This window comes from Drosophila suzukii, chromosome 3, assembly GCF_043229965.1.
Source record: "Drosophila suzukii chromosome 3, CBGP_Dsuzu_IsoJpt1.0, whole genome shotgun sequence".
NCBI classification, from domain to species: Eukaryota; Metazoa; Arthropoda; class Insecta; order Diptera; family Drosophilidae; genus Drosophila; species Drosophila suzukii.
The window spans coordinates 55,358,127-55,374,087 of record NC_092082.1 but is presented as its reverse complement, the minus strand read 5'-3'; the positions used below and the strand labels follow the sequence as shown (position 1 = coordinate 55,374,087).

The following is a 15,961-nucleotide window of genomic DNA, read 5'->3' as shown; positions in this document are numbered from 1 at the left end:
AAAAATGGAAATGTTTTATTTTAACAATATACTAGTTAAAGTGGATGATATTAATATATATTCTTAGTATCTGTCATTATGAATCAAAATTGTTTATCAAAACAGCTTCTAAACAGCTTTTAGACAGCTTGTGAACAATTTATTTCTTAATTAGTTTTACAATCACAGGATACATCTTCCCCCAACATAATCGGATATGTTCCTCTAAGTTTTATATATAAATCTTGGGATATTTTGGCTTTGCGTTCTTTCTCACGTACATAGCAAACACATTGAAAATCAGAGTGTAAGTTTTTACTTCACATCGAAAGTCGTCTAGTGATCAGGAATTTTTGATCGTTCTTAACAAAAGACTACAAAAGCTCGTAGACGTTAATAACAACTTGTAACCAGCTAATAATAATAAGTAAACATCAAGTAAACAGATACTAAACATATAGAAACCAGATACTAAACAGCTAGTAAACAACTTGTATACATCTACTAAACATATAGAAACCAGATACTAAATAGCTAGTAAGCAACTTGGATACATCTGGTAAACAACTTGTATACATCTACTAAACATATAGAAACCAGATACTAAACATCTTGTATACATCTACTAAACATATAGTAACCAGCTAATATAAACTAGTAAGCAACTAATAGACATCTACCAAGCAGATAGTAACCATCTAAGAATAGCTCATAACAGTTAATAACAGCTAGTAATCAAAGTCCAAGCAGCTCATCATGAATCACGAAAACCAGATGAGTATTGTAATTAAAGAGCTTATTAAACTTATTCAGAATCTTAGACAATGATGTCATACTCATACAAATAGTATACAAATAGAATAGAACTAGAAAACTAGAACTAGAAAAATAGTTGACATCTGAGAAAGATTACATTGTGAGAACTATTTTACATCTATCTATGGGAACCAAGCGAAAAACTGCGTTTGGAACGAAGATTAATAACCGACATGTTTCTTACAGAGGGATGGAGTAAGAAAATTAATTATATACAAATATATATTAAATATAATTAATTATGAATTTAATGAAACACGTTTACAATAATAAAATATATAAAAAAATATTGAGTGATCATAAAAATTTTGTTGCTGACTGTAATTAAAACTACAGGTACAAATGAAGGGGAAGTATTTTATTCAATGTCCTTGGGTCTTGGACATGTGACTTTGATGACGGTAAGGTAATGATAGTTCACTGCAAGTGTGATTGGCTAACACATCTTAGAAACTTTAACTTGTGTACTTTGATAATTCTTAATAAGAGACTATAGCAACTATAATACTTGTTAACATTTAGTTACCATCTAAAACCAAGTACTTTACAGATACTGTACAGATAGTAACCATCCAAACCCAAGTACTGTACAGGTACTATACAAAAGTAACCATCCAAAAACAAGACTAAACAGAAAGTAACCATCAAAATACTGCTAGGTAACAACTAAATACAACGTGTTCAACGTGTCAAGTCGATGTCAATATGAGTACTACCCTAAAAAATTATATATCTCTGGATAATCTTCAAAGTCAAAATCTATTAAATTCCGGATGGAGCAGTGGAATTGAAATTTTGTACGGGACCCACCTTTAACTTTTCTGTACCATTAAAAAATTTGTTGGGATTTGCTGAGGATTATAAAAAAGTTTTGTTAAATTGTAAACACGAACTAGTGTTGATGCTAACTAAGAATCTCGGTAAATCTTGAACAAACCAGAAATGAACAAACTTTTAAACTGGAAATTACGAATAAAACCTGGAAAATTCCCCATGTAACTCTGAGCGATTTTACAAAAATTAAGATGTACGATATTATTGAAAGTTGTGTAAACCTTATAATCGCATTCCAGAGTTGGGATTTACATGTTAACCCCAAATTGGGTATGGGAGTCAAAAGAGCTGGAATGTGAAATTGTCGGCTAACCGCGAAAACCAAGATTTTCCATACTTGGATTTACACTAAATGGAGAACTTATCACAAATAACTTATCAAACTTGAAAGTTCACTTGAATTCTGAGTCATATCCATATGATAATCTGAATGTTGATTTTAGTAAGAATCAGTATGCTCAGCTGTATGAAATGTATACAAGATTTTAATCTAGTTACTATAATCGTGAATCACAACCATTTTTGACCCCAAATGAATTTAAATTGAAGAACCCTATTATTGTGGTTGATCTTTCATATCAAACCGAATCAGTAAAAATTGGTCTTATTGATGTGAGAATTTCAATAGAACTAAAGACACCAAGTCATGAAAATACCCAAATAGTACAACGAGTTGTTTAACATTAGAAAAATGTTGAAAGATACTGTTTCGATTGATGTTCAAGGTTTCTTTGATAATAATAATAATTTAATTCTAAAGGAAATTGGAATTGTATTCAAAAAGATCCAAGCTTGAATAATAGTTTTTTAATAGAACCACCATATGATTTTACTTTGCTAAATACAAAATCTCGAAAGACTGCAATTTGGTTAACCAATACACATCACAAAATTTTTTGGAACGATGGAGAAAATATTTTCCACAAACTCGAAAGTATCTAAGGACAATTACAAGCGGAAAACAAATTATTTGTAAAGGTGTGGAAAAGAAACGATTTCTACAGACGTTTTTTAGGAGTCGTCAGCTCATTAATATCGAGGAAATGGGCTGTCCGTCATTAAACAGGTTTAAAGGAAACCGGTTTCCCTATTGTGAAACACACCTTAAGGGCGGAGTTTGTGCTCTTAGCAATGCATACATTATTTTGACATTTCTTAAAAGTAGCCCCAAAACAATAAAAAATTTTTTTTCATACGTCATTTTGAAGTGGAGACTAGATGTGTAAGGCCCTGTAAGAAAATAAAATTAATTTAATGAAATTTCATGAGGAAATTGACCAATTTATTATACAATTTAAAGGGTAGATAATTGGTCAGCACTTTCAATACCTTCTAAACACAAAAACTATGTTCATGAATCGAGGTGACATGATTTCAAGACTACGAATTATGGTGAACACTACGTTATGTAATCCAGAATTGATTTCAGAAACGTGAGACTATATCATATAGCTGCGATCGGAAAATTTGTGGGAAAGTAATATGAAACAAATTATAGCTTCGGTATTTTTGACATACTTGGGGAATATCATTTTTTGTATTTTTCAGAATTTCGAATTAAATTTAATAATTATAACTGCAAGGGTATACAAACTTCGGCTAGCCGAAGTTAACTTCCGTTCTTGTTTTATATTATTATTGATCACCCCAAATCCTAGATACTAACTCATAACATGTAGTTAGCAGAATATAATCAAAGATATCAGACAATTAAAGAAAAGAACCGTTTAATATTTGCAGTTATATTTTCTAATTTATTGATTTCACAGATTCCCACCGATGAATACCAATTTATATCAAGGATGGTTGCCAACTCCATCCCATTTAGACACATTTACTCCTAAATTGAATCATGATTTACAGCGTCATAGAACAAAATATTTCCGTCTCTTTTCTATCAATGTTAAAAAATGTCTAAAACTGGTTTTGGAGATAATTTCATTCTTATAATTAAATTAGGAAAAATCATTAAACCAATAGAGAGAGAGAAATATATTATCATTTTGTTTTGTGTTAATATCCTAAGTGTTCAAACCAAAAGGGTGTTTAATTTCTGGGGGCAGTGACGAGCGGCAGATTTATCCAGATGTCTACAACTCGCGTGCTCGCACTGCCCTCTGCTCTCCGTCACCATCTCTCCCCTAAGCTATGCTCCGCTCTGGAGCGCTTTAATTATGTAAGGCTTTACTCGTTCAATTTTCAAAGTGACAATAAGAACCCCAACGTACTCCCGTGTGTTTCGTACCTGCGTTCTTGGGACTCCGTTGTTCTAATTTAAGCAATCAAGCCACCCCACCCGAACACCAAGAATAATACATAAATTATTTTTTCAAAATTATTTATTTCAGAAAATTATTCAATTATCGCATTCAAATAATTACCAGATTAAAAGGAACTACTATTTCGATAGTAGTGAACTTATACTAATATGCATTTATTTATTTATATTTTATATGATATTTGTTGAAAATGGTGATTATATATAATGATGATAATAAATATTATGAAATATGAATATCAACTCAAACCGAAAACAGATTCAGGGTTTAAGTACAGGTAAAACTTCATAACTACCTGTAAAACCTTAGACTATCTATATAACAACCCTTTTTTCTTTTTAACTTTTAGGTACTCTTATTTTAATATCATGTGTATCATTAATATATTCTTTTTTATTCAATTTTTTATTTTCAGTGAGTAATTCATGTAAAGGTTCTGTAATAGGTTTAAAAGTTTCCTCCAAATTTGATACGTTCTAATTTTTTATTTGTTTCAATTCATCAAATTTTCTTTTTAATGAATTTCTACTTTTCGTCAACTGTTCTAAAAGTTTACGCTTCATTGTTGTCGTTTTCTCTGATACTCATGTGCTACTGGGAAAAATGTACTATAATTTAAATATTTATAACAAAGGGTTTGAGTTTGAGTTTTATGAAATTTTATTTTTATTTTTATTTATCAAAATAGATACATTAATAATATTAAAAATAAATACATTTTAAGCTTTATTTAATTCTAAATAGAGATTGTTATCATTCCTTTTAATAATACAAAAAAGATTATCATTTATATATTCAATTGCTGAATCATCTAAACTATCTGAGTATCGTTCCGACAAGTACAGCATATACTCTTCAAGTTCAAGAGTGAGGGCCATCCCAAAGGTGGTTTTCTTACGTTGAGCTCGTTGAATAGGGAAGTACACCCCCGATTCCATCGTCGTCTTTGTTAAAATAGGTTTTAGTACATTACCATTAAAATCCTTGAGTACTTTCATCATTCCCGGATTGACCATTTGTAGTTGTTTCTTCTTGTAGTTGTTTTCGTTGTTTTTGTTGCTTTTACCTGTTTTTGTTGTTGATTTTAGTTGTTATTTTAACAGTTGTAACTGATTTTGTTGTTTAATTTACCTGTTTTTAGCAGTTGTAGCTGTTTTTGTTGTTAATTTTAGTTGTTTTTTAGCAGATGTAGCTGTTTTGTTGTTGTTTTCAGCTGTTTTTAGCAGTTGTATCTGTTTTAATTGTTGTTGTTGTCTTACTGTTTTAACTGTTTTTTATGTTGTTCTTATTGTTGTTGATTTTGATGATTGCAAGATTTTTTAGGTTGAAACTTTAGGCTGAGAACGTTTTAGCTTGAAACTTTTAGGTTGAGACTGTTTGCAGGTGGTTTTTAAATGTGAGTTAGAATAACTTTTGATCGAGTTTTTATACCTTGAGGTAAACTAACCCTCCCTGTTCTTTCTCATTCTTGATTTAGAATCGACCAATCATAGCAGTGAATAGCATGTAAATAGGGTGGGTTTCAAGAATCATAGAGAAATTACTTGATCATAGTGTAAAAGTTAGGGTGGGATAGAGAGAGTAAGAATTGGAGGGACAGGTGTCCACAGTTGGTACTATTAAAGTCTGGTTTTCTCTCATAGTTATAGTTAATGTTATTCCCCAAGTATTTCACAATTTCTTTTGGGGGTTGTAAATTTCCAAAACTATCAAAGTAATGTATACTTTTTTTATTTTTGTTATAAGCTACCCAATGTGTACCATTTGATGAACTATCATCTAGGTTTATAATTCCTGACTCTTCTCTCCAAGGAGATTTGGGGAGTGAGTCTCTCATAAACACACCTCGGAAATGTGGAATGTACTTTTGAGCAAAATTCAAAATTTTGAAATTTGAAAGAGGTTTTTTAGGTAGCTTAGTAATTAGTTTTTTGGATTTCCTCTAAATGGATTAAGATATAATCCATAACCTTTTCTATAAGGTTTAAGAAACATACCTTCACCCACCTTAATACTTTCCATTTTCTTATTATGTTGCTTACTCTCTTCTAATTGTTTTTTCCCCATATTTGCATTATTAATAGTTTTAGCAATAGCTGCACTACCAGAGGCGAGACTACCTAATGCACTTAGTGCAGTCAAAATGGGTACAATAGGTAAAAAACCACCAATTTTCGGTACATTAATAATACGAGGAATCTTAATTTTTTTTTTATTTCTGCCAATTGATTTATTGACTGCTTTACGTGCAACCTTAATCGCACTCATTAGATCTAGTGGCTTCTGAGTTTTCAATGCCCGCATTCCTGTTTGGATAACATTTGAAAAACTCTTTACCTTTGATTTCCTTTTCTTACACTTTCTCTTTGTTCCCTTTTTCACACCCATTCCGAATTTCTTTTTTGTTTTCATAATATTTGTAATCAAGTATGCTGCTGTTTTCTCTGCAATACTACTATCTTTTGAACCAACACGTTCCCACGCTTTATTTATTAGTACTGCGTCAGCCTTATGTCGATCAGCTAGATCCTTATATTGTGAATATGCAATATCATGTACTCTACAAGCTTCATCCAATTGATTTATCCCACGATCACCGCGCTCCAACCTTTGTTTTAGCTTTGTTCCAGGTCCACAAAAATTATAACCAGGAATATGTACTTCAAATGGAAGTGTGTTAATTATTTTGTTGATAATACCACTACCTCGTTTCAAGTTTGAACTCTGACTGCAACAATTATAAAAACTTTTACCCATTTTATATAATGTTTAAACAAGGAGCATTTCTCATCGAATGAAGTACATTACACACGTGAATATGCGTTTAATACGTCAAAAACAAGAAATCTGTGTTAGAAATATCGAGGGGGGTGATCATTCATTAACAAATTCAGTTCCACGACATAGTTCTTTATTACCCAATACAATAAGAGCATTGGTTGTCGGTCCCTCAAACTGTGGAAAAACAAATGTTATGCTCAGCCTTATTGAAAGTCCAAATGGGCTAAAATTTGAGAATATATATGTATTCTCAAAGAGTTTATATCAACCAAAGTATGAGTATTTAGAGAAACTAATTAAACCGATAAAGGGAATGGGATATTATACGTTCTCACAAAATGATGAAGTTTTACCACCCGCTAAGGCTAAAGAAAACTCTTTTATGATTTTTGATGATGTTGCTTGTGAAAAACAAAACAACATTCGTTCATATTTCTGTATGGGGCGTCATAAAAATATAGATTCTTTTTACCTATGCCAAACATATACTCATATTCCAAAACATCTAATACGTGATAACGCGAATATGATTATAATGTTTAAACAAGATGATTTAAATATGCGTCATATATATCGTGATCATGTAAATACTGATATGTCCTATGATTCATTTATGAAAATTTGTCAAAAGTGTTGGAGTGATAAATACGGATTCCTCATAATAAGTAAAGATAACGATATGGAAAAGGGAAGATACAGGAAGGGTTTTAATGAATTTATAATTATTTGAGAATATAAGTTTCATTCTGTAAGCTATATTTTCACAGTACATTATTAGACCCCAAAATGAGTAGATCATTCACTCTTACATTAAATGGCAATGAACCCATTACAAACATTTCTTATTTCCCACCCATTGAACTGACAAATGGTGAATATGAGTGTGCACTCATTGACTTTCATATGTACAATTCTATACCCAATGTTGATAAAAATAATAATCTATTTCATATTGGTGATAAAGTAATTCAACTTCCAATCGGGTCATATGAACTCAATGATATTTATGATTTTCTAAAAAATAAACTAAAAGATTATGATCTTGAGAAAACATTTCAAATGGAGAGTAATAATAACACACTTCAAGTTCATATTACAACTACCAAGGAACCTATTTATTTTAATAGAAACAACTCCATTGGACAATTGCTTGGTTTCAATAAAAAAATAATTTACCCCGACTTGAAAAAAACATATATATCTGATCAACCTGTCAACATTTTAAAAATAAACACAATACGCTTAGTATGTAATATTGTAAGCGGCTCATATATTGATAGTAGAGAAGATCATTCATTATACGAATTTGGAATTAATGTTCCACCAGGCTATAAAATGAATATCACACCACACAATCTTATTTACTTACCAGTCAACACTAGAGAAATAAGTACACTCTCTATTCACATAACTGATCAGAACGGTGAATTAATAAATTTACGCGGTGAAAACTATACAATTCGTTTACACTTAAGATTAATACAATGATTATATACAATAAAAGAGGTGATACCTACCATCATCAGCACACTTTAAAACATAAAGTTATGGGAAGAGGATCGAAACCAAAAAGACACACACTTACATTAAAAAATAAGTTAATTCTTAAATCATTGGGCTTCAAAGTGCGAGTTTAACTAAAGTCATGGGGTTGAATGAAATATTGGCAGTACGGGAAAAACCTTTCTCTGATGAAAGTATATCAAAGAAGGAATATCACAGCTATCAACCCTATCAACAATCATTTAAACCAAATGATGAGATAAGAATTACAATCCAAAATCAAGATTTATATGTACTCCCCCATGAGAGTCTTCTAAATTTTCAAGGAGATATTACCCTAATTAAGGAAGGGGGAGCGGTAGAAACTCAAAATGTTATTGCGAGAATGAGAAATAATTGTATGGCATACTTTTTAGATGAAATACGCTATGAAATCAATGGTGTTGAAATAGATAGAACAAGATTTAGTGATATTACTTCTACAATAAAAAACTTTGTTTCTTTAAATCAATTTGAAAGCAAGAGACTTTACAATTCTGGATGGAGTGGAGGACCCGTTTTCAATTTAACCCCCCACTTCAACTTTTCAATACCCCTTAAAAACCCACTTGGATTTGCTGAAGATTTCAAAAAAGTATTATTAAATTGTAAACATGAACTAGTACTATTAATATCAAAAAATTTTAATGATGTACTTGAGCAAGATAAATTTGAGAATGCACAATTAGTCGGAAAATATCATCTCAATATGACTAATATTACATGGAAAATTTCTCATATAACACCCAGCGATTCAACGAAAATTAAAATGTATGATATTATAAAAAGTGGAACCAATCTACCGATTGCATTCCGTAGTTGGGATACATACATTAATCCTAAACTAAGTAATGGAACAAATCATGTTTGGAATGTTAAATTAGCTGCTAACCGAGAACGTCCACGATTTGCTTTAATTGGATTTAAAGATAACCACTATCTGATTACAAACAATTTAAGAAATCTAAAGGTCTATTTAAACTCTGAAACTTATCCCTACGATGACTTAAACTTGGACTTTGATAAAGATCGATTTGCTCACCTATATGATATGTACTGCAAGTTTCAATCTAGCTACTATAACCGAAGTGAATCTCCTTTACTATCACCTACAGAGTTTAAAACTAAAGCTCCTATTATCGTAATTGACTTATCATATCAAAATAAAATGGTTAAATCGGGGCCCATTGATGTTAGGATTTCAATTGAACTTACCAAGCCCGCTATCGAAAATGTTCAAGTATATTGCGTGCTCATACATGATCGTTTAGTTGAATATAACCCGTTGAATGGTCTAGTTCAGCGGATTGTCTAACAATTAATCAATCAATCATGAGTGAAGATATTGTTGCAATTAATGTTCAAGGATTTCTTGGGAACAACAATAAATTTATTCTAAAGGAAATTGGAGTCGTATTCAAAAACGAGACAATCTTGAATTCTAATTTTATCATACACTCTCCACATGATTTTATTGAATTGAATAAGAAATGTAGAAAAACAGCTACTTGGCTAACAAAAAAACATCACAAAATTTATTGGAATGATGGAGTATACTTTTTCAAAGAAACACAAATGTATTTAAGAGAAATAATTAGAAAACAGGAAATAATTTGTAAGGGATATCAAAAAAGGTTATTCCTACAAAAATTTTTAAAAATTGATAATGTAATTAACATTGATGAAATTGGTTGTCCCTCTCTAAAAATAATGGATGGAAAGCACTTTCTGCTCTGCTCTGGTGTCTGCTCTCTGAACAATGCTCATAAAATCTTAAACTTTTACACAAACGAAAACTCCTAAACACCTTTTAAACAATTCATTCACATTTTGAGAGTCGGGAAAATAAGTTTACGAAATGACTGATTCTAATAACAATCTTAATATACCGACTTATTCATCTTTAATAAATAAAATTAATTTTTTTATTAATACATTTGGAAATATGATTTCAAAAGAGGACTTGAAATTACTACTGGAGACAAGGAACATGTTCATGGGTACTGACGTAAAGGACTTTATAAAAACAACATTTGGAGAACATTTAAATTTATGTACATTTTCTAATGATAATATAGAAACTTGTGCTTGTTTTCATTTTGTAATTCAACAATATAGAGTTAGAAAATTAATTTCATCATATATTGAAATTATTAAATAAAGAGAAAACCAAAAAAAAAATTTTCTATTGTTTTGAATTTGTTTTCGAGGGTGGGTCTATCATCAGCTGTTGCATTTTTTAACATCTGTTTTCTAAGTATAATACAACGAGTTATCTCTACCAAACTTTAGTTTAAGATAAACATTCAGACTATTACGTTGAAAGAAAAAATGATTTCCTCATAAATTGAAGAGTTCTTAAGGGAGCATGGAAGTGAGATCTTCAAGGAACATGCTACGAAATTGAAATCATTTCATACATTTTTTAAAGATGTAGAAGCCACCCCACTAATTCATTCGAAGTATGGAGAACACCTATCATCCTGTGCATGGGCATATGATGATTGTAAAGTTGGACCTGACACTTGCAGGTGTATGCATGTTGAAAAGAGAGAAGAAGACGCCTTAAAATTGATGGAAACATACATTCATTTATTTCAAAGACTCAATGTAAACTAATTTAAGACGAATATATAGAAATAAAAACGTATTTGACTAAACAAACGATCTCATTTGTTTTTGTGTATAAATGTGTATATTCTGTTAGGAACCACCACCACAAGCACCGCCACCACCACCATCCCTCTTACACTCCTACGCTCACTTTCCCATCTAATGCTCGCTAAAGAGGGGGAGGTTATCGAACTCACGCTTGTTTCACACCACAAAAGTATGCGGTCTAATATCCCTCAAACCAACACCTTTTGACCACAAGACCGTAGACAGATGTCACCTACAACCCTAATTGAATCAACAAAACGCCCACGCATAACAAAACAACTTCCCTTCCTCCTCCTCCTCCGCCTAAATATAGTTTTACAAATTCATACGCATGACAAAACACCCCTTGTAAAACGAATAGTTTTCTAAAACTGAACTACTTTCCACATTTCTTCTTAACACATACATTTTTTGAAAACTTAGAAGGTAACCGTTTTCTCTCTCATGTAAGCGCATGAGAAAAAATTTTCAAATATGATTAAAGAAAAACGTATTTGACTAAACAAACGATCTCATTTGGTTTTGTTCTGTTAGGAACCACCACCACCACAGTCACCATTTTGACCACAAGACCGTAGGCAGGTTACACTAACAGGTGTCACCTACAACCCTAATTGAATCTACCCTATTAAAACTATCACTAATTGAATCAACAAAACGCCCACGCATAGAAAAACAACGTTTTTGTTAGAAACCACCAACACCCCTCTTACACTCCTACGCTCTCTTTCCCATCTAATGCTCGCTAAAGAGGGGGAGGTTACCGAACTCACGCTTGTTTCACACCACAAAAGTATGCGGTCTAATATCCCTCAAACCAACACCTTTTGACCACAAGACCGTAGCCAGGTGTCACCTACAACCCTAATTGACTCAACAAAACGCCCACGCATAACGCCTTCTAACCCAAGTTAGAAGCAACATAGTGATATGTGTGCAACCATTGCACTCCACAAAATCCTACGCATGACAAAACACCCCTATCACACACGCAGGCCAGGTGTCACCTACAACCCTAATTGACTCAACAAAACGCCCACGCATAACGCGTTCTAACCCAAGTTAGAAGCAACATAGTCACCTGTGTGCAACCATTGCACTCCACAAAATCCCACGCATGACAAAACACCCCTATCACACACGCACCTTTAGCGTGAGAAAAAGACAAGACAAAACAAGACATATCAAAACACCACTCTCTCACACTCCTACACACCACTTTCTAACCTCATTAAGTGACCTGTGTGCAACCATGCTCATCTAACTAGGGTCAGCAACACCCCCCTTTTTGACTTAATTATGCTAATTAGGTCATTAGAACACCTGTGTGCAACCATGCGTGACTAATTAGGGTCACCCCCACCTCCTTTTTTGACATGATTTATTACCTAGTGAGCCAGCTCCCGTATTAACTACCTACTCATATTGTGACTGATGTCCTTCTGCCTGCGCATATATAGTGGTTTAGGGCGATGTTTCTTCTCGCTTTCCCGGGAGTTTTCGAGTATGTCCATCTGGTACTGGACCACTTCGAAGAACCTCTGGCGATCGTTACGCGGCGGCAGCTCCTTGAGTTGTCCACCTGGCGTGGCACCCGTTCCAATGACACTGCTATCATTTGTCTGGATGACACCGAGAATGGAGCGGTCCACGGACATGGGCGAAAGGACGTCGGTCACGGACATAGGCGTGGTGTTCAGATCGTACTCCACACACTCCTTTTGCCCCGCATCGAACTTGACGGCATATTGATTTTCTTTATCGGCTAGAGATGCCAGGGACTTGCCAGGTGGCGCCACCTGGGTGTCGCAGTTATCCTCGTATACGGAGAAGGTCTTGAACTGCTCCACCACCGGTACCACATTCGACTTCTTGGTGGCAAACTCAACATTTTCAACGTCGATATTGTGGTTTCTTACGTCACGGAAGACTTGCACTTTCCCGGACGGACGCGTTACATTGTTGTTGCCATTGAACACGGCGAAATTCGCCCGCGGCGCAAGCGCATTTTTCTCCGACTTCCCGATTACGGCCAGCGGCTGCTTGGCGTTCTTCACTCCGGCCGGAATCTTGATGCCCGGATTCTCCTTGTTGCTCATGTCCTGGTGGATCTGGAAACTGGCCATCGCGTGCTCCTTTTTATCACTTTCTTCGTCTGTTGTAAAATGGAGGCTTGTTCTGCTCTTCTCTTTGTTCCTCTCTTTCGCTAAGCGTCGCTGTTGTTGTTGTTTTGCGCTGCTTTCTTATGCTCGATGCTCACACCGACACGAATACGCGCAATTAAATAAAATAATATTCTTCCGTTAAAAGAATTTATTATAAAAAAATATTTTGATGAAAAAAATAGCGAAAACACAGATTCGTTATTTGTGGAAAATAGTGAAAAAAGCTTGGGAATTCAAAATCCTGAGAATGACGACGAAGTAAATACCGTCAATAAAAATACCAATATCTTGGGAATTCAAAATCCTGAGAGTGCCGACGAAGTCAATACCCTCAATAAAAATATAAATACCTTGGGAATTCAAAATCCTGAGAGTGCCGACGAAGTAAATACCGTCAATAAAAATATAAATATCTTGGGAATTCAAAGTCCTGAGAGTGCCGACGAAGTAATTACCGTCAAAAATCGAATAAATAAAAATCGTTTGAAATGTAAAAATTTCAAGCCCGCCGTCGTTGAGTTATCCGACAAACAACAGATAAACAATATAGGTACTGATCAATTAGACGGACTAAAGGAAAAAATAGTTTTCTATATTGAAAAAGAGCATTCAAAGATAAATATGCAAATTCCTTTTCGAACAGACATAAAGGGGGAAATAAATCTTATTCACGATAGGCCAATATACGGGAAACAATATCCGTACGCTTTTTCTGTCACCAACTTCGTGAATAGCGAAATCAGTAGAATGTTAGCAGAAGAAATTATAAGGCCTAGTCGAAGCCTTTATAATTCACCAGTTCTGGTAGTCCCAAAGAAAGGAGAAAATCAAGACGGAAGCCGTAAATTGAGACTCGTCATTGACTATAAAAAATTAAATGAAAGTACCATACCTGACAGGTACCCAATGCAAGACCCATCAGTAATTCTATCTAATTTGGGAAAAGCAAGATATTTTTCAACAATAGATTTAGAATCAGGTTTTCATCAGATATTAATGAAAGAATCTGATGTAGAAAAAACATCCTTTTCGATAAATAATGGAAAATACGAATTTTTAAGAATGCCATTCGTACTAACAAATGCACCAAGAATTTTTCAGAGAGCAATGGACGACATCCTAAGAGAACAAATAGGGAAAACATGTCATGTCTACATGGACGACATTATAATATTCTCAAACTCGATTGAACAACATTATAAAGACTTAAACAAAATTATAAATATATTATAAAAGACAAACATGAAAATCTCTTTAGAAAAATCAAAGTTTTTAAAACGCGAAACCAGTTTTTTAGGATACATCGTATCTTATAACGTCATCTAGACAGACCCAGAAAAAATTGACACCATTATTAAATATCCGCTTCCAAAAAATATTCGAGAACTAAGAAGGTTCTTAGGCCTTACGGGCTATTATAGAAAATTTGTTTTAAATTACGCCTCTATAGCCAAACCTCTAACAAAATGTCTTAGAGATCATAATGGCAAAATTTCAAAAAGAATGTCAACAAAAATGTTAATTCAGCTGGATGACCCAGCTATTAAAGATTTTAACGAGCTAAAAGAAAATCTCATTGCTCAAGTAGAATTAGTTCAACCGGATTATAATAAAAAATTTACCCTGACCACCGACGCCTCGGACGTCGCAATTGGTGCAGTATTATCTCAAGAAGGTAAACCAATTACTTTTATTTCAAAAACCTTGACTAAAACGGAAAAGTTTATGCAACTAATAAGAAGGAACTTTTTTTTTTTTTTTTTATAAATCTAAGAAACTACTTATACGGAGTGATTGGAATTGAAATCCAAACCGATCATCAACCATTATCTTTCGCAATCTCTGAAAAAAATCCTAATATTGAAATGAAACGCTGGTACTCCTTCATAGAAAGTTTCACTCCAAAAGTCATTTATAAGCCAGGTACAACTAATGTAGGTGCAGACGCCTTATCAAGAATTCAGATCAACAACTTAACTGACAGTAACGAATCGGTCTCAGATCAAAACACTCAGCATTCAGCAGAGAGTAGTTTTGAGAATGTTATACAAGAAACCCGTAAGCCCTTAAACCAGTTTAAGCAACAATTGCTATTAGCAACGGGGAGATATACAATACATGAGTCAATTAATATATTCGAAAACACCAGACATATAATAGAATTTTACACTCCCGAACATTTGATATCAATCTTAAGAGAATATATTCCTCCTTATTTAACGGTAGGTATTCATTGTACTTTAGAGGACTTTTATAGAATTAAAAAACCACTTAAAAATAATTTTGTGAATAAATTTTTGTATACAAAAATATTTGTCCAAGAAGTAGAAACTTCTGAGGACAGAGCCCTTATAATCGAAGAAACACATTGCAGAGCACACAGGTGACTTGACGAAAATTAAAAAGAAATCACTAGATTGTATTATTGGCCAAACTTACTTACAAAATTAAAAGAATATATAAAAAATTGTAAAATTTGCAATGAATACAAATATAACAGACACCCAATTAAAATTCCAATTGGAGAAGCCCCAATCCCGAATAAAGAAGGCGAAAATTTACACATCGACATATATTAGGCGCAGTCTTACTTTCAAAACTTGTATTAACGCTTACTCAAAATTTTTAGTAGTAAAAGAAACCAAAATAAATTAAATATCGAAAACAAAGAAATGGAACTTCTTCAACAATTTCCACAAGCCAAAGTAATAATGACCGATAATGAACCAAGCTTTACCTCGGCCCAATTTAAATCTTTTGCACAAAGGTGCGGTTTAACTTTACATTACGCAGACCCGAGGCACAGTACCTCAAACGGACAAGGTAAAAAGGCACATTCTACATTAACAGAATTAGCACGATGCATTAAAGAAGAATTTAATTTAACCGACTATTCCGAAATAG

At 33.2% G+C, this 15,961-nt stretch overlaps 1 protein-coding gene across 1 annotated transcript; it reads right to left on the bottom strand.

Annotated features, from left to right (window-relative positions):
- Positions 1-12,304: 12,304 nt before the first annotated feature.
- LOC139352842 (G2/mitotic-specific cyclin-A-like) lies at positions 12,305-13,018 on the bottom strand. Its single transcript, XM_070995480.1, has one exon. It carries the CDS (start codon positions 13,016-13,018, stop codon positions 12,305-12,307), a length of 714 nt encoding a protein of 237 aa, XP_070851581.1.
- Positions 13,019-15,961: the final 2,943 nt, after the last annotated feature.

Coding starts and splice junctions, on each gene's coding strand:
- LOC139352842 (XM_070995480.1), bottom strand. CDS start 13,018: ATGGCCAGTTTCCAGATCCACCAGGACATGAGCAACAAGGAGAATCCG.